The sequence below is a fragment of the Macaca nemestrina genome, chromosome 17, assembly GCF_043159975.1.
Source record: "Macaca nemestrina isolate mMacNem1 chromosome 17, mMacNem.hap1, whole genome shotgun sequence".
NCBI lineage: Eukaryota > Metazoa > Chordata > Mammalia > Primates > Cercopithecidae > Macaca > Macaca nemestrina.
Genome location: NC_092141.1, coordinates 21,365,118 through 21,390,311, shown reverse-complemented (window position 1 = coordinate 21,390,311; position 25,194 = coordinate 21,365,118). Strand labels below are relative to the sequence as shown.

The 25,194-nt window shown below is 60.3% G+C and overlaps 1 protein-coding gene across 1 annotated transcript; it reads left to right on the top strand.

Moving 5' to 3' along the window:
* The first annotated feature begins 267 nt into the window (after window positions 1–267).
* On the top strand, window positions 268–22,714 carry LOC139359272 (uncharacterized). Its single transcript, XM_071081902.1, has 3 exons — window positions 268–430; window positions 13,963–14,444; window positions 22,204–22,714. Exons 1-3 carry the CDS (start codon window positions 268–270, stop codon window positions 22,243–22,245), a joined length of 687 nt encoding a protein of 228 aa, XP_070938003.1. The 3' UTR covers window positions 22,246–22,714.
* Window positions 22,715–25,194: the final 2,480 nt, after the last annotated feature.

Genomic DNA, 25,194 nt, shown 5'->3' with positions numbered 1-25,194 from the left:
AGTTCTGAGACCCCAGGAGAAGCGCTGAAGCTCCCCCTCTACCGGTGGAACTCGGCTCAAGGAGGTCCTGAAGACAGGACTCCGGGGGTCTTGGTACTGGGATGCCCGCGGCCGCTTCTCCCACGCCGCCCCCTGCTGGTGCCCAGATCCAATGGGCCGCCGGGGCTGCAGCGGGAGCCCCCAGTGGACCTCCCCCAGCCCCACCACACACACGGCCCCTCCCACCCCATTCCCGGCCCGGCGCCCGGCAAAGCCGCCGTTGTTTAAATGGGCCGCAGCCTGACTTACAGGTGGCTACAGCGAGTGGGCCCGAACCGGCAGGCCAAATGCGCGTCTGCGAGACGCCAGCGATCCTCCATTCACAGTGATTTCCACGGTTGTCTTAGAAACCAGCCCCTGAAGCTTGGCAAAGCAGGAGCCCTCCGTGGCGGTGCTTGGGTGTCGGGGCTGCGAGGCTCCTGCCTCACCTCTCCACGGGGTCGACAGGAACGTCTCTGGACGGACGCCGGGAGTCGCAACGCGCCGGCCAGGATGACAAAACCGCAGGCGGAGTCCGGGGGAAGCGGCGCGTCGTCCCAGCCTCAGGCCCGCCCGGACGGTGTTGGGGTGAGTCTCCCCAAAAGCCTTGCCCCCGTGATCTCCACGACAGGTCCGCCCGCCTGTCCGTGGGCTGCTCTCTCCCGCGAGGGGCCTTCGCGCCCGGAGCAGAAGCCTGCAGCGTCAGGGGGGCTGTGTGCCTGCGGGGGCTGCGTTTCTGTGCCGCTGCTGCCGTGTGACTGTGTGTGTCTGCGTCTCTCCCATCCTCTCTTGTCTCTCTGGCCCTCACTCTGTGTGTGTGTCTTTCCCTCTTTCTGCCGGTTCGTGGGTGCCTGCCCGTGTGCGCGGGTGCGTTCGGACGAATGCGCCCGGTGCGCCCAAAGGCGACTTCTTGCGCGTCGGCCTGGCTCTGCCGAGCCTCTTTCTTCTGCCTCTGTGCCTGGGTCTTGCGGCGGGGTCGTCACTGGTTTTCGCCGCCGTTCCACTTGGGGTCCCTGAGGGCCTCGACCGCGTGAGGAGATGCGTCTTCCCCAGCAGCAGTGGAAATCTCGTTACCCTTGCCGAGCGGACTCTCTCCTGGGATCAAGATAACCACAGTCCAGCCAGGGACAGAAGCCCCAGAGGATGCTCGTCGCCCTGCAGGAGGGGAGCAGACCCGCCTCAGAGGAGACGCTTGGACCTTTTCACGGCTCTTCTCTGAGAAATGAAGCCGCACCACGGCAGAAGCTTGAAGAGGAAGCCGGGAAGGGGAGATGCCAGGCCTCCCGGTCCCTGGAAGGCTGGCCTCTCCGGACAAGTCAGCCGTTGGGCAACCCTCCCCTTAGGCCCGCGGTGGTGGCACCGGGCAGTGTCGGCCTGGGCTCCGGCCTCTGCTCTGTCCTCCCTCTTGCTCTGTCTCCCCTGTCTCTCGGGGGCCTACACGCTTGTCGGTCTGGCTGAACGTCTTGGACGCAGATGGCTTCCCAGTCCGTCAGGGAGACACTCCTCGGAGATCCGTGTGGTGGCGGTTTCTCTCTCCAAACCTGTTTCTGCTTGCTTGGGCAGGTTCCATGACCCTGGAGCTCCTGGCTCCCATACGTGTCTCCCACAGGGAAGCTGTCTTGCTCTCCCTGTTTCACCTCATGGCTGGGTGGCCTGCCTAGCATGAGCGCTAGGCGACCGTGACTGGCCTTGTCTTCTTGGACAGGCGGTGCGGCACTTCCCCTCTGCACTTCCCCTCTCGTTCTTGAGGGACAGCCTCTCCTCTGCTCCTCGGAGCAGGTGGACTGACTCCCTGAATCTTCTGGCTCCCTCCTGGATCCCAGGCGTTCTTTGATTTCCCTTGGAAGCCACGGGCAGGTCCCTTGGGACCCTCTTCCACCCGGGCACAGGCCTGGACTCCGCTGTTGGTTTCGCCGTCGCCCCGTACGCCCGGGCTCACACGCATTCACATCGTCTGCTCGGGGATCGGCCAGTGCCACGCGTGGGGCCAATGGCTCCGCCGCGGAACCGCCCCTGTCCCTGTTTGCGCGGGTCCTGGAAAGCAGAGGCAGCTTGCGGGAGCCCCGGGGCTTCTGCAAGCGGGGCTAGGCCGCCGCTCTTTCGGAGGGGGAGGGAGGCCGAGGGCTCGTGGGTCAGTGGATTTTCGGCTGGCACCACGCCTTAAGGCCCAGGGGATGATTCTGTGCTGCTGCGAGGCCCCGCCTGCCTCCGCCGATGATGGCGAGTCCATCCTCTCTCACCCGGAGGGGTCCAAAATCCCATCTCAAGAGGAGTCCTGAGACCCCAGCGGAGGCCCTGAAGCTCCCCCTCCACCGGTGGAAGTCGGCTCCAGGAGGTCCTGAAGACAGGACTCCGGGGGTCTTGGGACTGGGATGCCCGCGGCCCCTTCTCCCACGCCGCCCCCTGCTGGAGCCCGGATCCGGCGGCCGCCGGGGCTGCAGCGGCAGCCCCCAGCGGCCCCCCCCCCACCCCCGCGCCCCCCTGCCCCGGCGCGCACACGCCCCCTCCCACCCCATCCCGGGCCCCGGCGCCCCGCGCAGCCGCCGTTGTTTAAAGGGGCCGCAGCCTGACTTCCAGGTGGGGAGCGCGAGTGGGCCCGGCGCGGCAGGGCCAGTGCGCATGCGCGAGGCGCGAGCGGCCTCTGGCGTCACAGCGGTTCCCACGGTTGTCTTAGAAACCGGCCCCCTGAGGCTTGGCAAAGCAGGAGCCCTCCGTGGCGGTGCTTGGGTGTCGGGGCTGCGAGGCTCCTGCCTCACCTCTCCACGGGGTCGACAGGAACGTCTCCGGACGGACGCCGGGAGTCGCAACGCGCCGGCCAGGATGACAAAACCGCAGGCGGAGTCCGGGGGAAGCGGCGCGTCGTCCCAGCCTCAGGCCCGCCCGGACGGTGTTGGGGTGAGTCTCCCCAAAAGCCTTGCCCCCGTGATCTCCACGACAGGTCCGCCCGCCTGTCCGTGGGCTGCTCTCTCCCGCGAGGGGCCTTCGCGCCCGGAGCAGAAGCCTGCGGCGTCAGGGGGGCTGTGTGCCTGCGGGGGCTGCGTTTCTGTGCCGCTGCTGCCGTGTGACTGTGTGTGTCTGCGTCTCTCCCATCCTCTCTTGTCTCTCTGGCCCTCACTCTGTGTGTGTGTCTTTCCCTCTTTCTGCCGGTTCGTGGGTGCCTGCCCGTGTGCGCGGGTGCGTTCGGACGAATGCGCCCGGTGCGCCCAAAGGCGACTTCTTGCGCGTCGGCCTGGCTCTGCCGAGCCTCTTTCTTCTGCCTCTGTGCCTGGGTCTTGCGGCGGGCTCGTCACTGGTTTTCGCCGCCGTTCCACTTGGGGTCCCTGAGGGCCTCGACCGCGTGAGGAGATGCGTCTTCCCCAGCAGCAGTGGAAATCTCGTTACCCTTGCCGAGCGGACTCTCTCCTGGGATCAAGATAACCACAGTCCAGCCAGGGACAGAAGCCCCAGAGGAGCTCGTCGCCCTGCAGGAGGGGAGCAGACCCGCCTCAGAGGAGACGCTTGGACCTTTTCACGGCTCTTCTCTGAGAAATGAAGCCGCACCACGGCAGAAGCTTGAAGAGGAAGCCGGGAAGGGGAGATGCCAGGCCTCCCGGTCCCTGGAAGGCTGGCCTCTCCGGACAAGTCAGCCGTTGGGCAACCCTCCCCTTAGGCCCGCGGTGGTGGCACCGGGCAGTGTCGGGCCTGGGCTCCGGCCTCTGCTCTGTCCTCCCTCTTGCTCTGTCTCCCCTGTCTCTCGGGGGCCTACACGCTTGTCGGTCTGGCTGAACGTCTTGGACGCAGATGGCTTCCCAGTCCGTCAGGGAGACACTCCTCGGAGATCCGTGTGGTGGCGGTTTCTCTCTCCAAACCTGTTTCTGCTTGCTTGGGCAGGTTCCATGACCCTGGAGCTCCTGGCTCCCATACGTGTCTCCCACAGGGAAGCTGTCTTGCTCTCCCTGTTTCACCTCATGGCTGGGTGGCCTGCCTAGCATGAGCGCTAGGCGACCGTGACTGGCCTTGTCTTCTTGGACAGGCGGTGCGGCACTTCCCCTCTGCACTTCCCCTCTCGTTCTTGAGGGACAGCCTCTCCTCTGCTCCTCGGAGCAGGTGGACTGACTCCCTGAATCTTCTGGCTCCCTCCTGGATCCCAGGCGTTCTTTGATTTCCCTTGGAAGCCACGGGCAGGTCCCTTGGGACCCTCTTCCACCCGGGCACAGGCCTGGACTCCGCTGTTGGTTTCGCCGTCGCCCCGTACGCCCGGGCTCACACGCATTCACATCGTCTGCTCGGGGATCGGCCAGTGCCACGCGTGGGGCCAATGGCTCCGCCGCGGAACCGCCCCTGTCCCTGTTTGCGCGGGTCCTGGAAAGCAGAGGCAGCTTGCGGGAGCCCCGGGGCTTCTGCAAGCGGGGCTAGGCCGCCGCTCTTTCGGAGGGGGAGGGAGGCCGAGGGCTCGTGGGTCAGTGGATTTTCGGCTGGCACCACGCCGTAAGGCCCAGGGGATGATTCTGTGCTGCTGCGAGGCCCCGCCTGCCTCCGCCGATGATGGCGAGTCCATCCTCTCTCACCCGGAGGGGTCCAAAATCCCATCTCAAGAGGAGTCCTGAGACCCCAGCGGAGGCCCTGAAGCTCCCCCTCCACCGGTGGAAGTCGGCTCCAGGAGGTCCTGAAGACAGGACTCCGGGGGTCTTGGGACTGGGATGCCCGCGGCCCCTTCTCCCACGCCGCCCCCTGCTGGAGCCCGGATCCGGCGGCCGCCGGGGCTGCAGCGGCAGCCCCCAGCGGCCCCCCCCCACCCCCGCGCCCCCCTGCCCCGGCGCGCACACGCCCCCTCCCACCCCATCCCGGGCCCCGGCGCCCCGCGCAGCCGCCGTTGTTTAAAGGGGCCGCAGCCTGACTTCCAGGTGGGGAGCGCGAGTGGGCCCGGCGCGGCAGGGCCAGTGCGCATGCGCGAGGCGCGAGCGGCCTCTGGCGTCACAGCGGTTCCCACGGTTGTCTTAGAAACCGGCCCCCTGAGGCTTGGCAAAGCAGGAGCCCTCCGTGGCGGTGCTTGGGTGTCGGGGCTGCGAGGCTCCTGCCTCACCTCTCCACGGGGTCGACAGGAACGTCTCCGGACGGACGCCGGGAGTCGCAACGCGCCGGCCAGGATGACAAAACCGCAGGCGGAGTCCGGGGGAAGCGGCGCGTCGTCCCAGCCTCAGGCCCGCCCGGACGGTGTTGGGGTGAGTCTCCCCAAAAGCCTTGCCCCCGTGATCTCCACGACAGGTCCGCCCGCCTGTCCGTGGGCTGCTCTCTCCCGCGAGGGGCCTTCGCGCCCGGAGCAGAAGCCTGCGGCGTCAGGGGGGCTGTGTGCCTGCGGGGGCTGCGTTTCTGTGCCGCTGCTGCCGTGTGACTGTGTGTGTCTGCGTCTCTCCCATCCTCTCTTGTCTCTCTGGCCCTCACTCTGTGTGTGTGTCTTTCCCTCTTTCTGCCGGTTCGTGGGTGCCTGCCCGTGTGCGCGGGTGCGTTCGGACGAATGCGCCCGGTGCGCCCAAAGGCGACTTCTTGCGCGTCGGCCTGGCTCTGCCGAGCCTCTTTCTTCTGCCTCTGTGCCTGGGTCTTGCGGCGGGCTCGTCACTGGTTTTCGCCGCCGTTCCACTTGGGGTCCCTGAGGGCCTCGACCGCGTGAGGAGATGCGTCTTCCCCAGCAGCAGTGGAAATCTCGTTACCCTTGCCGAGCGGACTCTCTCCTGGGATCAAGATAACCACAGTCCAGCCAGGGACAGAAGCCCCAGAGGAGCTCGTCGCCCTGCAGGAGGGGAGCAGACCCGCCTCAGAGGAGACGCTTGGACCTTTTCACGGCTCTTCTCTGAGAAATGAAGCCGCACCACGGCAGAAGCTTGAAGAGGAAGCCGGGAAGGGGAGATGCCAGGCCTCCCGGTCCCTGGAAGGCTGGCCTCTCCGGACAAGTCAGCCGTTGGGCAACCCTCCCTAGGCCCGCGGTGGTGGCACCGGGCAGTGTCGGGCCTGGGCTCCGGCCTCTGCTCTGTCCTCCCTCTTGCTCTGTCTCCCCTGTCTCTCGGGGGCCTACACGCTTGTCGGTCTGGCTGAACGTCTTGGACGCAGATGGCTTCCCAGTCCGTCAGGGAGACACTCCTCGGAGATCCGTGTGGTGGCGGTTTCTCTCTCCAAACCTGTTTCTGCTTGCTTGGGCAGGTTCCATGACCCTGGAGCTCCTGGCTCCCATACGTGTCTCCCACAGGGAAGCTGTCTTGCTCTCCCTGTTTCACCTCATGGCTGGGTGGCCTGCCTAGCATGAGCGCTAGGCGACCGTGACTGGCCTTGTCTTCTTGGACAGGCGGTGCGGCACTTCCCCTCTGCACTTCCCCTCTCGTTCTTGAGGGACAGCCTCTCCTCTGCTCCTCGGAGCAGGTGGACTGACTCCCTGAATCTTCTGGCTCCCTCCTGGATCCCAGGCGTTCTTTGATTTCCCTTGGAAGCCACGGGCAGGTCCCTTGGGACCCTCTTCCACCCGGGCACAGGCCTGGACTCCGCTGTTGGTTTCGCCGTCGCCCCGTACGCCCGGGCTCACACGCATTCACATCGTCTGCTCGGGGATCGGCCAGTGCCACGCGTGGGGCCAATGGCTCCGCCGCGGAACCGCCCCTGTCCCTGTTTGCGCGGGTCCTGGAAAGCAGAGGCAGCTTGCGGGAGCCCCGGGGCTTCTGCAAGCGGGGCTAGGCCGCCGCTCTTTCGGAGGGGGAGGGAGGCCGAGGGCTCGTGGGTCAGTGGATTTTCGGCTGGCACCACGCCTTAAGGCCCAGGGGATGATTCTGTGCTGCTGCGAGGCCCCGCCTGCCTCCGCCGATGATGGCGAGTCCATCCTCTCTCACCCGGAGGGGTCCAAAATCCCATCTCAAGAGGAGTCCTGAGACCCCAGCGGAGGCCCTGAAGCTCCCCCTCCACCGGTGGAAGTCGGCTCCAGGAGGTCCTGAAGACAGGACTCCGGGGGTCTTGGGACTGGGATGCCCGCGGCCCCTTCTCCCACGCCGCCCCCTGCTGGAGCCCGGATCCGGCGGCCGCCGGGGCTGCAGCGGCAGCCCCCAGCGGCCCCCCCCCCACCCCCGCGCCCCCCCTGCCCCGGCGCGCACACGCCCCCTCCCACCCCATCCCGGGCCCCGGCGCCCCGCGCAGCCGCCGTTGTTTAAAGGGGCCGCAGCCTGACTTCCAGGTGGGGAGCGCGAGTGGGCCCGGCGCGGCAGGGCCAGTGCGCATGCGCGAGGCGCGAGCGGCCTCTGGCGTCACAGCGGTTCCCACGGTTGTCTTAGAAACCGGCCCCCTGAGGCTTGGCAAAGCAGGAGCCCTCCGTGGCGGTGCTTGGGTGTCGGGGCTGCGAGGCTCCTGCCTCACCTCTCCACGGGGTCGACAGGAACGTCTCCGGACGGACGCCGGGAGTCGCAACGCGCCGGCCAGGATGACAAAACCGCAGGCGGAGTCCGGGGGAAGCGGCGCGTCGTCCCAGCCTCAGGCCCGCCCGGACGGTGTTGGGGTGAGTCTCCCCAAAAGCCTTGCCCCCGTGATCTCCACGACAGGTCCGCCCGCCTGTCCGTGGGCTGCTCTCTCCCGCGAGGGGCCTTCGCGCCCGGAGCAGAAGCCTGCGGCGTCAGGGGGGCTGTGTGCCTGCGGGGGCTGCGTTTCTGTGCCGCTGCTGCCGTGTGACTGTGTGTGTCTGCGTCTCTCCCATCCTCTCTTGTCTCTCTGGCCCTCACTCTGTGTGTGTGTCTTTCCCTCTTTCTGCCGGTTCGTGGGGTGCCTGCCCGTGTGCGCGGGTGCGTTCGGACGAATGCGCCCGGTGCGCCCAAAGGCGACTTCTTGCGCGTCGGCCTGGCTCTGCCGAGCCTCTTTCTTCTGCCTCTGTGCCTGGGTCTTGCGGCGGGCTCGTCACTGGTTTTCGCCGCCGTTCCACTTGGGGTCCCTGAGGGCCTCGACCGCGTGAGGAGATGCGTCTTCCCCAGCAGCAGTGGAAATCTCGTTACCCTTGCCGAGCGGACTCTCTCCTGGGATCAAGATAACCACAGTCCAGCCAGGGACAGAAGCCCCAGAGGAGCTCGTCGCCCTGCAGGAGGGGAGCAGACCCGCCTCAGAGGAGACGCTTGGACCTTTTCACGGCTCTTCTCTGAGAAATGAAGCCGCACCACGGCAGAAGCTTGAAGAGGAAGCCGGGAAGGGGAGATGCCAGGCCTCCCGGTCCCTGGAAGGCTGGCCTCTCCGGACAAGTCAGCCGTTGGGCAACCCTCCCCTTAGGCCCGCGGTGGTGGCACCGGGCAGTGTCGGGCCTGGGCTCCGGCCTCTGCTCTGTCCTCCCTCTTGCTCTGTCTCCCCTGTCTCTCGGGGGCCTACACGCTTGTCGGTCTGGCTGAACGTCTTGGACGCAGATGGCTTCCCAGTCCGTCAGGGAGACACTCCTCGGAGATCCGTGTGGTGGCGGTTTCTCTCTCCAAACCTGTTTCTGCTTGCTTGGGCAGGTTCCATGACCCTGGAGCTCCTGGCTCCCATACGTGTCTCCCACAGGGAAGCTGTCTTGCTCTCCCTGTTTCACCTCATGGCTGGGTGGCCTGCCTAGCATGAGCGCTAGGCGACCGTGACTGGCCTTGTCTTCTTGGACAGGCGGTGCGGCACTTCCCCTCTGCACTTCCCCTCTCGTTCTTGAGGGACAGCCTCTCCTCTGCTCCTCGGAGCAGGTGGACTGACTCCCTGAATCTTCTGGCTCCCTCCTGGATCCCAGGCGTTCTTTGATTTCCCTTGGAAGCCACGGGCAGGTCCCTTGGGACCCTCTTCCACCCGGGCACAGGCCTGGACTCCGCTGTTGGTTTCGCCGTCGCCCCGTACGCCCGGGCTCACACGCATTCACATCGTCTGCTCGGGGATCGGCCAGTGCCACGCGTGGGGCCAATGGCTCCGCCGCGGAACCGCCCCTGTCCCTGTTTGCGCGGGTCCTGGAAAGCAGAGGCAGCTTGCGGGAGCCCCGGGGCTTCTGCAAGCGGGGCTAGGCCGCCGCTCTTTCGGAGGGGGAGGGAGGCCGAGGGCTCGTGGGTCAGTGGATTTTCGGCTGGCACCACGCCTTAAGGCCCAGGGGATGATTCTGTGCTGCTGCGAGGCCCCGCCTGCCTCCGCCGATGATGGCGAGTCCATCCTCTCTCACCCGGAGGGGTCCAAAATCCCATCTCAAGAGGAGTCCTGAGACCCCAGCGGAGGCCCTGAAGCTCCCCCTCCACCGGTGGAAGTCGGCTCCAGGAGGTCCTGAAGACAGGACTCCGGGGGTCTTGGGACTGGGATGCCCGCGGCCCCTTCTCCCACGCCGCCCCCTGCTGGAGCCCGGATCCGGCGGCCGCCGGGGCTGCAGCGGCAGCCCCCAGCGGCCCCCCCCCACCCCCGCGCCCCCCTGCCCCGGCGCGCACACGCCCCCTCCCACCCCATCCCGGGCCCCGGCGCCCCGCGCAGCCGCCGTTGTTTAAAGGGGCCGCAGCCTGACTTCCAGGTGGGGAGCGCGAGTGGGCCCGGCGCGGCAGGGCCAGTGCGCATGCGCGAGGCGCGAGCGGCCTCTGGCGTCACAGCGGTTCCCACGGTTGTCTTAGAAACCGGCCCCCTGAGGCTTGGCAAAGCAGGAGCCCTCCGTGGCGGTGCTTGGGTGTCGGGGCTGCGAGGCTCCTGCCTCACCTCTCCACGGGGTCGACAGGAACGTCTCCGGACGGACGCCGGGAGTCGCAACGCGCCGGCCAGGATGACAAAACCGCAGGCGGAGTCCGGGGGAAGCGGCGCGTCGTCCCAGCCTCAGGCCCGCCCGGACGGTGTTGGGGTGAGTCTCCCCAAAAGCCTTGCCCCCGTGATCTCCACGACAGGTCCGCCCGCCTGTCCGTGGGCTGCTCTCTCCCGCGAGGGGCCTTCGCGCCCGGAGCAGAAGCCTGCGGCGTCAGGGGGGCTGTGTGCCTGCGGGGGCTGCGTTTCTGTGCCGCTGCTGCCGTGTGACTGTGTGTGTCTGCGTCTCTCCCATCCTCTCTTGTCTCTCTGGCCCTCACTCTGTGTGTGTGTCTTTCCCTCTTTCTGCCGGTTCGTGGGTGCCTGCCCGTGTGCGCGGGTGCGTTCGGACGAATGCGCCCGGTGCGCCCAAAGGCGACTTCTTGCGCGTCGGCCTGGCTCTGCCGAGCCTCTTTCTTCTGCCTCTGTGCCTGGGTCTTGCGGCGGGCTCGTCACTGGTTTTCGCCGCCGTTCCACTTGGGGTCCCTGAGGGCCTCGACCGCGTGAGGAGATGCGTCTTCCCCAGCAGCAGTGGAAATCTCGTTACCCTTGCCGAGCGGACTCTCTCCTGGGATCAAGATAACCACAGTCCAGCCAGGGACAGAAGCCCCAGAGGAGCTCGTCGCCCTGCAGGAGGGGAGCAGACCCGCCTCAGAGGAGACGCTTGGACCTTTTCACGGCTCTTCTCTGAGAAATGAAGCCGCACCACGGCAGAAGCTTGAAGAGGAAGCCGGGAAGGGGAGATGCCAGGCCTCCCGGTCCCTGGAAGGCTGGCCTCTCCGGACAAGTCAGCCGTTGGGCAACCCTCCCCTTAGGCCCGCGGTGGTGGCACCGGGCAGTGTCGGGCCTGGGCTCCGGCCTCTGCTCTGTCCTCCCTCTTGCTCTGTCTCCCCTGTCTCTCGGGGGCCTACACGCTTGTCGGTCTGGCTGAACGTCTTGGACGCAGATGGCTTCCCAGTCCGTCAGGGAGACACTCCTCGGAGATCCGTGTGGTGGCGGTTTCTCTCTCCAAACCTGTTTCTGCTTGCTTGGGCAGGTTCCATGACCCTGGAGCTCCTGGCTCCCATACGTGTCTCCCACAGGGAAGCTGTCTTGCTCTCCCTGTTTCACCTCATGGCTGGGTGGCCTGCCTAGCATGAGCGCTAGGCGACCGTGACTGGCCTTGTCTTCTTGGACAGGCGGTGTGGCACTTCCCCTCTGCACTTCCCCTCTCGTTCTTGAGGGACAGCCTCTCCTCTGCTCCTCGGAGCAGGTGGACTGACTCCCTGAATCTTCTGGCTCCCTCCTGGATCCCAGGCGTTCTTTGATTTCCCTTGGAAGCCACGGGCAGGTCCCTTGGGACCCTCTTCCACCCGGGCACAGGCCTGGACTCCGCTGTTGGTTTCGCCGTCGCCCCGTACGCCCGGGCTCACACGCATTCACATCGTCTGCTCGGGGATCGGCCAGTGCCACGCGTGGGGCCAATGGCTCCGCCGCGGAACCGCCCCTGTCCCTGTTTGCGCGGGTCCTGGAAAGCAGAGGCAGCTTGCGGGAGCCCCGGGGCTTCTGCAAGCGGGGCTAGGCCGCCGCTCTTTCGGAGGGGGAGGGAGGCCGAGGGCTCGTGGGTCAGTGGATTTTCGGCTGGCACCACGCCTTAAGGCCCAGGGGATGATTCTGTGCTGCTGCGAGGCCCCGCCTGCCTCCGCCGATGATGGCGAGTCCATCCTCTCTCACCCGGAGGGGTCCAAAATCCCATCTCAAGAGGAGTCCTGAGACCCCAGCGGAGGCCCTGAAGCTCCCCCTCCACCGGTGGAAGTCGGCTCCAGGAGGTCCTGAAGACAGGACTCCGGGGGTCTTGGGACTGGGATGCCCGCGGCCCCTTCTCCCACGCCGCCCCCTGCTGGAGCCCGGATCCGGCGGCCGCCGGGGCTGCAGCGGCAGCCCCCAGCGGCCCCCCCCCACCCCCGCGCCCCCCTGCCCCGGCGCGCACACGCCCCCTCCCACCCCATCCCGGGCCCCGGCGCCCCGCGCAGCCGCCGTTGTTTAAAGGGGCCGCAGCCTGACTTCCAGGTGGGGAGCGCGAGTGGGCCCGGCGCGGCAGGGCCAGTGCGCATGCGCGAGGCGCGAGCGGCCTCTGGCGTCACAGCGGTTCCCACGGTTGTCTTAGAAACCGGCCCCCTGAGGCATGGCAAAGCAGGAGCCCTCCGTGGCGGTGCTTGGGTGTCGGGGCTGCGAGGCTCCTGCCTCACCTCTCCACGGGGTCGACAGGAACGTCTCCGGACGGACGCCGGGAGTCGCAACGCGCCGGCCAGGATGACAAAACCGCAGGCGGAGTCCGGGGGAAGCGGCGCGTCGTCCCAGCCTCAGGCCCGCCCGGACGGTGTTGGGGTGAGTCTCCCCAAAAGCCTTGCCCCCGTGATCTCCACGACAGGTCCGCCCGCCTGTCCGTGGGCTGCTCTCTCCCGCGAGGGGCCTTCGCGCCCGGAGCAGAAGCCTGCGGCGTCAGGGGGGCTGTGTGCCTGCGGGGGCTGCGTTTCTGTGCCGCTGCTGCCGTGTGACTGTGTGTGTCTGCGTCTCTCCCATCCTCTCTTGTCTCTCTGGCCCTCACTCTGTGTGTGTGTCTTTCCCTCTTTCTGCCGGTTCGTGGGTGCCTGCCCGTGTGCGCGGGTGCGTTCGGACGAATGCGCCCGGTGCGCCCAAAGGCGACTTCTTGCGCGTCGGCCTGGCTCTGCCGAGCCTCTTTCTTCTGCCTCTGTGCCTGGGTCTTGCGGCGGGCTCGTCACTGGTTTTCGCCGCCGTTCCACTTGGGGTCCCTGAGGGCCTCGACCGCCTGAGGAGATGCGTCTTCCCCAGCAGCAGTGGAAATCTCGTTACCCTTGCCGAGCGGACTCTCTCCTGGGATCAAGATAACCACAGTCCAGCCAGGGACAGAAGCCCCAGAGGAGCTCGTCGCCCTGCAGGAGGGGAGCAGACCCGCCTCAGAGGAGACGCTTGGACCTTTTCACGGCTCTTCTCTGAGAAATGAAGCCGCACCACGGCAGAAGCTTGAAGAGGAAGCCGGGAAGGGGAGATGCCAGGCCTCCCGGTCCCTGGAAGGCTGGCCTCTCCGGACAAGTCAGCCGTTGGGCAACCCTCCCCTTAGGCCCGCGGTGGTGGCACCGGGCAGTGTCGGGCCTGGGCTCCGGCCTCTGCTCTGTCCTCCCTCTTGCTCTGTCTCCCCTGTCTCTCGGGGGCCTACACGCTTGTCGGTCTGGCTGAACGTCTTGGACGCAGATGGCTTCCCAGTCCGTCAGGGAGACACTCCTCGGAGATCCGTGTGGTGGCGGTTTCTCTCTCCAAACCTGTTTCTGCTTGCTTGGGCAGGTTCCATGACCCTGGAGCTCCTGGCTCCCATACGTGTCTCCCACAGGGAAGCTGTCTTGCTCTCCCTGTTTCACCTCATGGCTGGGTGGCCTGCCTAGCATGAGCGCTAGGCGACCGTGACTGGCCTTGTCTTCTTGGACAGGCGGTGTGGCACTTCCCCTCTGCACTTCCCCTCTCGTTCTTGAGGGACAGCCTCTCCTCTGCTCCTCGGAGCAGGTGGACTGACTCCCTGAATCTTCTGGCTCCCTCCTGGATCCCAGGCGTTCTTTGATTTCCCTTGGAAGCCACGGGCAGGTCCCTTGGGACCCTCTTCCACCCGGGCACAGGCCTGGACTCCGCTGTTGGTTTCGCCGTCGCCCCGTACGCCCGGGCTCACACGCATTCACATCGTCTGCTCGGGGATCGGCCAGTGCCACGCGTGGGGCCAATGGCTCCGCCGCGGAACCGCCCCTGTCCCTGTTTGCGCGGGTCCTGGAAAGCAGAGGCAGCTTGCGGGAGCCCCGGGGCTTCTGCAAGCGGGGCTAGGCCGCCGCTCTTTCGGAGGGGGAGGGAGGCCGAGGGCTCGTGGGTCAGTGGATTTTCGGCTGGCACCACGCCTTAAGGCCCAGGGGATGATTCTGTGCTGCTGCGAGGCCCCGCCTGCCTCCGCCGATGATGGCGAGTCCATCCTCTCTCACCCGGAGGGGTCCAAAATCCCATCTCAAGAGGAGTCCTGAGACCCCAGCGGAGGCCCTGAAGCTCCCCCTCCACCGGTGGAAGTCGGCTCCAGGAGGTCCTGAAGACAGGACTCCGGGGGTCTTGGGACTGGGATGCCCGCGGCCCCTTCTCCCACGCCGCCCCCTGCTGGAGCCCGGATCCGGCGGCCGCCGGGGCTGCAGCGGCAGCCCCCAGCGGCCCCCCCCCACCCCCGCGCCCCCCTGCCCCGGCGCGCACACGCCCCCTCCCACCCCATCCCGGGCCCCGGCGCCCCGCGCAGCCGCCGTTGTTTAAAGGGGCCGCAGCCTGACTTCCAGGTGGGGAGCGCGAGTGGGCCCGGCGCGGCAGGGCCAGTGCGCATGCGCGAGGCGCGAGCGGCCTCTGGCGTCACAGCGGTTCCCACGGTTGTCTTAGAAACCGGCCCCCTGAGGCTTGGCAAAGCAGGAGCCCTCCGTGGCGGTGCTTGGGTGTCGGGGCTGCGAGGCTCCTGCCTCACCTCTCCACGGGGTCGACAGGAACGTCTCCGGACGGACGCCGGGAGTCGCAACGCGCCGGCCAGGATGACAAAACCGCAGGCGGAGTCCGGGGGAAGCGGCGCGTCGTCCCAGCCTCAGGCCCGCCCGGACGGTGTTGGGGTGAGTCTCCCCAAAAGCCTTGCCCCCGTGATCTCCACGACAGGTCCGCCCGCCTGTCCGTGGGCTGCTCTCTCCCGCGAGGGGCCTTCGCGCCCGGAGCAGAAGCCTGCGGCGTCAGGGGGGCTGTGTGCCTGCGGGGGCTGCGTTTCTGTGCCGCTGCTGCCGTGTGACTGTGTGTGTCTGCGTCTCTCCCATCCTCTCTTGTCTCTCTGGCCCTCACTCTGTGTGTGTGTCTTTCCCTCTTTCTGCCGGTTCGTGGGTGCCTGCCCGTGTGCGCGGGTGCGTTCGGACGAATGCGCCCGGTGCGCCCAAAGGCGACTTCTTGCGCGTCGGCCTGGCTCTGCCGAGCCTCTTTCTTCTGCCTCTGTGCCTGGGTCTTGCGGCGGGCTCGTCACTGGTTTTCGCCGCCGTTCCACTTGGGGTCCCTGAGGGCCTCGACCGCGTGAGGAGATGCGTCTTCCCCAGCAGCAGTGGAAATCTCGTTACCCTTGCCGAGCGGACTCTCTCCTGGGATCAAGATAACCACAGTCCAGCCAGGGACAGAAGCCCCAGAGGAGCTCGTCGCCCTGCAGGAGGGGAGCAGACCCGCCTCAGAGGAGACGCTTGGACCTTTTCACGGCTCTTCTCTGAGAAATGAAGCCGCACCACGGCAGAAGCTTGAAGAGGAAGCCGGGAAGGGGAGATGCCAGGCCTCCCGGTCCCTGGAAGGCTGGCCTCTCCGGACAAGTCAGCCGTTGGGCAACCCTCCCCTTAGGCCCGCGGTGGTGGCACCGGGCAGTGTCGGGCCTGGGCTCCGGCCTCTGCTCTGTCCTCCCTCTTGCTCTGTCTCCCCTGTCTCTCGGGGGCCTACACGCTTGTCGGTCTGGCTGAACGTCTTGGACGCAGATGGCTTCCCAGTCCGTCAGGGAGACACTCCTCGGAGATCCGTGTGGTGGCGGTTTCTCTCTCCAAACCTGTTTCTGCTTGCTTGGGCAGGTTCCATGACCCTGGAGCTCCTGGCTCCCATACGTGTCTCCCACAGGGAAGCTGTCTTGCTCTCCCTGTTTCACCTCATGGCTGGGTGGCCTGCCTAGCATGAGCGCTAGGCGACCGTGACTGGCCTTGTCTTCTTGGACAGGCGGTGCGGCACTTCCCCTCTGCACTTCCCCTCTCGTTCTTGAGGGACAGCCTCTCCTCTGCTCCTCGGAGCAGGTGGACTGACTCCCTGAATCTTCTGGCTCCCTCCTGGATCCCAGGCGTTCTTTGATTTCCCTTGGAAGCCACGGGCAGGTCCCTTGGGACCCTCTTCCACCCGGGCACAGGCCTGGACTCCGCTGTTGGTTTCGCCGTCGCCCCGTACGCCCGGGCTCACACGCATTCACATCGTCTGCTCGGGGATCGGCCAGTGCCACGCGTGGGGCCAATGGCTCCGCCGCGGAACCGCCCCTGTCCCTGTTTGCGCGGGTCCTGGAAAGCAGAGGCAGCTTGCGGGAGCCCCGGGGCTTCTGCAAGCGGGGCTAGGCCTCCGCTCTTTCAGTGAGGGATGGAGGCCGAGGGTCCTGCACGCTTTTCGGTCTGTCTGAATGTCTTCAACATGGGACAATTTCCATTTCATCAGGAGATACTTCCTAGGCGTCCGGATCTTGATTGCTTTCGTCTCCTGTGGTATTTCTTATTGGTTGGACCGGTTTTATTACCCTGGAGCTCTGGACCTCATACCTATCTGGGAGGGGGGACTTCCATTGATCTCCATGTCTCAATTGATTGCTGCCTGGTTTTTCCGAGACCAGCGTGATGCGACCCCTCCGTGGCTGACCTTTGCCTGCCAGGAAAGGCAATGTTGCATCCCGCTTGTAATTTTTCGCTTATTTCTGAAATCCTTTCGGTTCCCCTGCTCCTGGGCAAAATGCCTTCAAGCACTGAATCTTTTGACTGCCACGGATTTCAAGTCTCCCAAGGGATTGGGTTTTGCTGGTTGTCAGGGGAGGTGGTGTCAGGGGAACCACCTGGTGGTGGGCTGTTTGTGGGGTATACTTTTTCAAAACGTCTCGGCCCCTCTGGCAGGCATCCCTGCATGTGGCTTGGACTCTAGCACAGGTCCTGTCTCACAGGTTTTCAGGTGTGCTTGGCTTTTCCTCAACTTTGTGTGGGAAATCCCAGTGGCCCCCGGGCACATGCCTGGACCTCACTATCTGCCTCAGCATCGTCCCAGATGACCTCAAAGACACACGCTCACTCCATCTGCTCTTGGGGGAAGTCAATGCCATGTGTGTTCACATTGGCTCTATCTTGGCCTCACCTTTGTCTCTTGTTGCATGTGTTGGGGAAAGCTGTGTCGGGATTTCGGAGTCCCCGGGCCTTGGAGACCAAGGTAAACCCCTGCCCTACTCAGGAAGGAGGGAGTCAATGGACTCATGGGCCAGTTTATTCAGCCAACAGCAGGCCATGCAACTCTTGGGATCTTTCTGTGCCCCAGCGAGGCCTTTCCAGCCTCACTACATTGTAACCCCATTCCTGATCACCTGGTCGGATCCATTATTGGATTCGAAGAGGTGTCCAGAGAGCCCAGCGGGCATCCCGAAGCTCCTCCTCCACCGGGAACCAAAGCAGGAAACCAATCAAGAAGGTCCTGACGATAGGACCCCTATGGGTCTGACCCTGGCTCTCGCGCAGGCCCCTCTCCTAGTCCTCTTCCCACCCGCCACCTCGGACTGCTCCGCTGCTACCACTGCGGCCCCAGTCCCCGCGTCGCGTCGCCACCATTTTTTAAGGGGTCCCCAGCCTGACTCTCTGGAGCAAAGGGGGAGTCAGCCTCGCCAGTGCTGATGCGCGAGGCCTGAGCCGCCGTTTTGGTCACAGTGATTGACACCATTTCCTGGGGATGGGTCCCTGAGACTTGGCGAAGTAGGAGCCCTGTGTGATAGTGCGTCAGAGTCGGGGCTGAGAGCAGTCCTGGCCAGGGCGTTAACAGGATGGTCTCCAGAGGCCGGGATTCACGGAGAACCAACCAGCAGGAAGAAACCTCAGGAGGAAGAAACCTCCGGCTGATCTCCGGGGAGGCAGCGTGAGATCCCAGCCTCAGGCCAGGATTCGTGGAGCGTCAAGGAGGCCTCTTTCCCAATCTTCACTTCACCTGCCACCGCCTCAGTCCCCACAGCCCCCGCTCCACCATATTTTTTTTTATGTAGTCAGTGTCTCACTGTCACCCAGTCTGGAGTGCAGTGGCGAGATCTCAGCTCACTGCAAAGTCTTCCGCCCGGATTCAAGTGATTCTTTTCCCTCCGCCTCCCGAGTACCTGGGATTAGAGGGATTAGTCAGAGTCAGGGCTAAGACCAGCTCTCACCAGGGGCATAGACGGGATGGTCTTGGAGGCCAGGATTCACGGAGGGTCGTCCAGGAGGAAGAAACCACGGGCAGAGGGCCGGAGAAGCAGCGCGGGATCCCAGGCTCAGGCCTGCACCAACTGATGGTGTGCCAGTGAGTCTCTTCAAAAGAGGAGAGGTTTGCTTGTGTGCCTGTGGGCTGCTCTCTTACCCACGGGTCATAGTCACAGAGAGCAGAACCCGGCAGCTTCAGGGGCTGCCTGGGAGTGGGTGTTACCCTGCCACTGCCATACGTCTTTGTGCATTTGTGTGTGTGCCTGCGTCTCTTCTTTCTCTCTCCTTTCTCTCTCTTTCGCTCTGTGTCCGTGTGTGTGTGTGTGTGTGTGTTGGGACACATGTGCCCTGTGTGCCGGAGGGTGGTATCTTGTACGTTGACCTTCCCTCTGGTCAGCCTCTCCCTGCGTCTCTGCCTGGGGCATGTGGCCGGTTGTCAGTCGTTTTTCCGCTGTTCCAGTTTGGGTTTGTGAAAGTATGGAGGAGTTGGGGAGCTGTGTCTATCTGGTAAGGATTTAAATCACCTCTCCACCCTGAGAGGCCTCTTTTCTAGGATTAAGACCTCTACCCCCGAGCCAAGGGTAATAGTCTCACCTGAGTAGTCATCGTCTACCTGCAGGAGCGGAGCAGAGCGACCTCAAAGAAGATGGTTCTCATTCCTCTCTCTCTTTCATCTCATTGAGAAATCTAGCCACAGGGTAACACAGGTTTTGAAAAGAAGGGAACGGGACCATGGCAAGGATCTGTGAGTGTGCAGGCTGTGTTTCACATATCATTAAACATAGTCTAGTGAGTGTTCTGCAGATAGCTGGCATTTAACTTTGTTTTATTGAATCAAACAAAGAAAAAATGCTGAGAAAAAAATGACACAACTTGCCTGCCAGTCCGTCTGATTGTTACAAATTTAATAGTAATTTTAATTTATCTCATGTAAAGGTCCTTGGCAGTGATACCTAATTTCCTAAGATAGCCTTGTTTTGTTTGGTATGATTAAGATGTCATGCATATCAGAGTATCTGGAAATTCTTCCCAACTCCCTTGACATAATGATTAATCACATTTCCAAAATAACATAACAAAACAAACAACAGAAAATCATTTGTCACTTAGTTCCTTCAAATTTGTTTATTTAAGTTGTGGTTCCTTCATGTGCGAAACATTTTTGTGTGTCTGGCACTCTTCCAGCCACAGATTTCATCTTAAACAACCTAAGTATTGAAATGCTTGTGCCCTTTGATTAATTTTTCCTACATAAATACTTTGATATAAAAGCTACATTGAGGCTGGGTGCAGTGGCTCACACCTCTAATCCCAGCTCTTTGGGAGGCGGAGGCCAGCAGATCACAGGGTCAGGAGATCAAGACCATCCTGGCCAACATGGTGAAACCCCATCTCTTCAAACATACAAAGAATTAGCTAGTGGAGGCCAGGCGTTGCTTCATACCTGTAATCCCACACTTTGGGAGGCTGCGGCAGGCAGATCAAGGAAGGTCAGGAGTTCGAGATGAGACCAGTCTGCCCAACCTCGCAAAACCTGTATCTATTAAAACTATAAAAAATTAGCCAGGTGTGGTGGCAGGTGCCTGTAATCCCAGCTACTCGGGAGGCTGAGGAAGGAGAATTGCTTGAACCCAGGAGGCGGAGGTTGCAGTGAGATGAGATCATGCCACTGCACTCCAGCCTGGGTGACAAGAGTGAAAATTTACCTGAAAAAAAAAAAGAAAGAAAGAAAGAAAGAAACCTTGTCTATACCAAAAATACAAAAATTAAACCCTGAAGGTCACGTCCGAATGAGAAAGACATTGTTTGGATCAAATTGTCTGACACTAAGGAATAGTGCAGGCTGGCCAAGTGAGGTGACTCACACCTATAATCCCAGCACTTTGGGAGGCCAAGGCAGGTGGATCACCTGAGGTCAGGAGTTCAAGACCTGCCTGACCAACATGGTGAAACTCCATGTTGAAGTTTCAACATGGTGAAACTTTTTTTTAGTCTCTACTAAAAAAAAAGTACAAGAAAATTAGCTGGGCGTGGTGGCACATGCCTGTAAATCCCAACTACTCAGGAGGCTGAGGCAGGAGAATTGCTTGAACCCAGGTGGCAGAGGTTGTGGTGGGTGGAGATCGTGCCACTACACCTTAGCCTGGGCAACAAGAGTGAAAATCTGTCTCAAAAAAAAAAAAAAAAAAAGAATAGTGAAGAGTTAGGGCAGATTTATTTTCAGAGAAGCAGGGAATCTGGAATTTTGGGTGAAATGTCCCAATTTCCAGAGGCTGAAAATGCTCTCAAAGGTAAAATTCAAGTTAGCCTATATCAAGCTTCTCCTTGTTCTATGTGTGAATAGCTAGTCTGTATCTTCACCTATGCATATTTAAAAATCAACCTTAAGAAGGCCCTTCGCCACCATAATCCTTCCACATGGTAGCAAGAGCCCAGCCTCTGAGACTATGCTTCCTTCCCGCCTCCCACTGGAATGCCTTCCCCCTAATCTCCAAGGTATCAAACCGGTCAGGGACAGCTGAGACAACCCTATTTCTGGGAGTCCCCCCCAACCCCTTGAAGTCACAGGCATCTCTGATGTCCCTGCCCTTCATCCACATCACTGAATAATTAAGTGCACACATCTCTGTACCTTTATTTAAACCATTCCATGTGTTTACAATTAACGATTTCATGAACGACTGTGGTATGGATGGAGCAGAAAGGAATGCTGAGGGAGGACTCTGGTTAGAATGAGCTGCTCTTCCAGGACTAGGAATGAACTTTCCCCAGTACCAACCAGGCAGCCTCCAGGGCAAGAAAAGGTAAGGGGATCCATCCTGTTGACAGCCAAGATGGAATTACAGGTAATTCTCACCTCTTTTTTGACTCTCAGGTGGAAACCCCCAGCCACAAGGTGAAGCACAGTCCACTCCAGAGCCCCACAGTTGGGGCCGGGGATGTCACAGAAATCACTAGGGCAGCCAGTTCCCATCCAGGGGGGGACCAGACTGACCCAGCACCCTCAAGCTTTGCTCCAAACTCAGGCCAGGGAGTGAAGCCCTTGTCCCCAAGCCACAGAGTGAGGGTTTGTCTCTAACCCTGTGGGCTCCAGTGAAAGGAAAATGGCCTGCAGGTGCCCACAGGAGAGCACCTGAGTTCTGACACAGCTCTACGGCTCCCAGCCTTCATTCCCATGAGTAACACAGGGACACACAGAGGGGCATGCTGACTGCCTATAGGGCACCCATGGAACATGGATGCACCCAGCAGATCCTGAAACCGGTCAGGTAATGAGGTGCAGAGGTGTGGGGAAGACCTGGAGGGAGGCCTTACTGGGTGCCAACCAGCCTAACCAGCCGGGGCCACAGACCAGAAGTGCTTCTGACATTAACCAGACACAGGGAAGGTGTGTAGGATAGGTAGTAGAAGTGACTGCAGAGGCCTCTGGGGATTGTAGTTTTGGAGCTAGAGAGGCGGGAAAGCAGTTGGTTTTGCCCACACAGGGTGCCTCTGACATCTGCACAGCACATACAACCAAGTTTAGGAGCCTACTGTTAAGATGCCCAAGTGACATTGACAAGTTTCGCTGGGAGCCAATGAGGTCTGCTGACCACAAAAGCATCGCAGTACTGCTGAAGGATTCTGGAAAATGTGGTGCAGGTTGGCCGGTATGCACTGACCTTCCCCTGAAGGTGACCTGAGCTCACCACGCAAGTCTCCTCCCTGGTGTGCCCTTCCCCGAGCAGATGCCAGATTGGGACAGAAGCAGCTCAGGGAGAGGCGATGCTTTGCCATGACTCCTGGTTTGCAGGTGACACTAGCCCTGTGTTGCCTACAGTAGGAGGGTGTACCAGGACAGGGAACCCCAAGGATGTTTTCAGGAAGAGCAAGATTGGCTTGCAGCAAACTCCCGGAATGGAGATGGGGAGAGTCTTGTAGCATTTCCCCGGCATTTTAGGGGATGGAGCCTGGACCTGGGTGAACAGCAAAAGACCGCCTGGTGGTAGTGGTGGTGAGGATGGGAGACTTGAGCCAGAAATTCCTGAGGATCTTTTTTTTTTTTTTTTTTTTTTTTGACAGAGTCTCACTCTGTCACCCAGACTGGAGTGCAATGGTGTGATCTCGGCTCATTGCAACCTCTGCCTCCCAGGTTCAAGAGATTCTCCTGCCTCAGCCTCTCAAGTGGCTGGGATTACAGGTGCCTGCCACCATGCCCAGCTAATGTTTTTATATATATTTTTAGTAGCAATGGCGTTTTGCCATGATGCCCAGCCTGGTCTTGAATACTCGACCTGAAGTGATCCACCTGCCTCGGCCTCCCAATGTGCTGGGATTACAGGCATGAGCCCCCAGGCCGATCTCATTTTTATCTTTTCTCTTACAGGTTTTTATTTTGTCTTTTTTTTTTTTTATCTTACAGGTGCGGCTTGGAGGAAACTTCTGGAGGGTGGGGTGGTGCTGAAGAGGAGGCAACATTGTAACAGTTTTGTTCAACATGGGTGTTTTCTTTATGCATCAATTTGTATTTTTAAAGATATTACATTAAAATTTTGTTTATCTTGATTACTGAGTTTTTTTGGTGCCCCATAATTTCTCTATCCATAGTCCTGAGCCTTGATACAAAGTGAGGACCTGGCCTCTGGGCATCAAGCAGCCAGAAATTCCCTTAGGAGCTTTCTCTGAATTGTTGAATTGTGAGTGATTATTTTCCTTTCCTGACTTCCCTAATATCCACAATTTCCTCGTAATCATCCTCCAAAGCCACACCCACAAGGCACCTCTGAGACCTATCATGAAGCAGATATTCAAAAATTATTTGTAAATCTTCACACACCACCCCTGCCACAATGTCTTCCAACATCACTTTGCCTGGAGAATTAAAAAACAAGGTTTGCATGTTGAGTATCAGCCTCTCCCATTGGGTGGGTGTTTAGGAAGGAGGATCACCCAAGAGTCTTATTCCAGCCCAGGTAAATGACCTTGCCAAAGATTTGATATCCACAAATGTGGAATCCTTGTAACAGAACTCAGTGGGAACCAAAGTCAGGCATGGGGCTGGGCTTTAAGGAGCACAAACGAAAAGGAAGGACTAGAAAACTTCAGAAAGGTACTGGTGGGGGATGGCGGGGTTGGGGGAATGGGGGACAGTGAGGATGTGGGACCCTGAGATAATCCGAATCCCTATGTGTAGACGTATGTGTACAAAGGCTGTAAAGAGAGACCCAGGCTGATGGGGTATCTGTAATCAAACATAATGTGGCAGCAGGTCAAGTGATAAGGGGACTCTGGAAAAACAGAACAAGCAGCAAAATGAGCAGTATCAAATTCCACAGAACTTAACCAACACCAAGACACTAAGAAAGGTATTCCAAGAAGGATCCAGGTGCCTGTGCAAAGACCAAGCAGTGAGCAGACGTGTGTGTTAGTGATTCCATTAGCATGAACTGAACATCATCTAATACAGCAACTCACAGTTCTGTGTGCATCAGACTTATCTGGGGGACTTGTTAAATACAGATTGTTGGGTCTCACTCCTAGAGTTTCTGGTTCAGTGTTTTGCGGTGCAGCCTGTGAGTCTGTATTTCCAGCATGTTATTCAGGTACTGCTAATACTGTTGGTCCAAGGACTTTGCTATGATCTAATTTAATACTAGGTTTGGGGAGGTACTAAAGAGCAAAGAAACAACAGAGGAAGGGACCTGAAGCCTGTAGGGGCTTCTCTGTAAACTCAAACATAAAAGGCTTCAAGGCACTCAAAGAGCATTTACAGCATCATGTCTACAAATACAAGATACCACGCAGGGAGTGCTCCATCAAGTAGAGAGATGAGCCCACTGAGTGTCCCTGTCTCAGTCTGTTTGTGTTGCTATAACAGAATACCACAGACTGGGTGATTTATAAGCAAGAGTTCACTTGGTTTACAGTTCTGGACACTGGAAAAGTGAGGGGCCTGCATCTGGTGAAGGTCTTGCTGTGCCGTCCTACGGTGGAAGGTGGAAGGGCAAGAGAGTGACCACATGTGAGAGGAGGGAGGGGGAAAGGGAGAAAGGGAAGGAAGCCATCCTCATTCTTTTATCAGGAACCCACTCCCAAGACAACTAACCCCCTCCGCCTTCATCCATTCCTGAGGGCAGAGCCTTTATGACCTAATCGCCTCTTCATGGTTCCACTGGGCAGCACTATTGCATTACGGGTTGAGTTTCCAGCACATGAACTTCGGGGAACACCTTCAAACAGCAGCAGTCCTCGTGCAAGCCTTCCAGAAAACCTGCATGCCTGGCACTCTGGAATCCCTCTTTCCCACCCCTTCTCACTGCAACTCTGACATCATGATCCCTCATCATTTTCCATTCAAGCACAGGAAAGAACATAATCACTACACACATTTTTTATGAACCATTCCTAAATTAAAATAATTCTATCACTCAAATAGAAATTTGCAAAAATAAATTTTCATTTTTGAAATGAGTGAATATGAATTTGAATTTTTTTCTTTTTTTTTTTGAGAAGGAGTTTTGCCCTGTGCCCCAGGCTGGAGCGAAGTCATGAGATCTTGGCTCACTGCAACCTCTGCTCCCTGGGTTGAAGCAATTCTCCTGCCTCAGCCTACCGAGTGACTGGGATTATCAGCACCCGCCAACATGCCCAGCTAAGTTTTGTATTTTTTTTTTTTTTTTTTTGAGCTGGAGTTTCACTACTGTTGCCCAGGCTAGAGTACAATGGCGTGATGTTGGCTCACTGCAAACTCCGCCTCACAGTTTCAATCGATTCTCCTGCCTCAGCATACCAAGTAGCTGGGATTACAGGCATGCACCACCACACCCGACTAATTTTGAATTTTTAGTAGAGACGGGGTGTGGCCATGTTGGCCAGGCTGGTCTCGAACCCTTGACCTCAGGTGATCCGCCCATCTCGGCTTCCCAAAGTGCTGGATTACAGGTATGAGCCTCTGCACCAGGCCCTGAATATGAAATTCTATATTGGTTTAATGGAAACTCTAAAATATATAGAAAGTAAAAATAATTACCAAAACTGTTCAATGATGCAAAGCAACACATACAGTGAGATCTTACATCCTAAAACTTATAGACCTAAATATGTTATTTTAAAAATCAAGCAGAAACATAAGGGGCTGTATATACACCTTTCAAAATAAGCTTTCTGGCCGGGAGCAGTGGCTCACGCTGTAATCCCAGCACTTTAGGAAGCCGAGGCGGGGGGATAACCTGAGGTCAGGAGTTCAGGACCAGCCTGGACAACATGGTGAAACCTCGTTTCTACTAAAAATACAAAAATTAGCTGGGCATGATGGTGGGCACCTGTAATCCCAACCTCTCAAGAGGCTGAGGCAGGGAGAACTGCTTGAACCCGGGAGGCGGAGGTTGTAGGGAACTGAAACATGCCATTGTAC

What these genes read in the sequence shown, in the direction of transcription:
- LOC139359272 (XM_071081902.1), top strand. Translation starts at nt 268, where the DNA reads ATGGGCCGCAGCCTGACTTACAGGTGGCTACAGCGAGTGGGCCCGAAC. An exon ending in AGCAGGAGCCCTCCGTGGCG is followed by an intron (nt 431 to 13,962) that starts GTGCTTGGGTGT and finishes CCCCTGCTGGAG; the next exon opens with CCCGGATCCGGCGGCCGCCG. An exon ending in CCCGCCCGGACGGTGTTGGG is followed by an intron (nt 14,445 to 22,203) that starts GTGAGTCTCCCC and finishes TTTATCTTACAG; the next exon opens with GTGCGGCTTGGAGGAAACTT.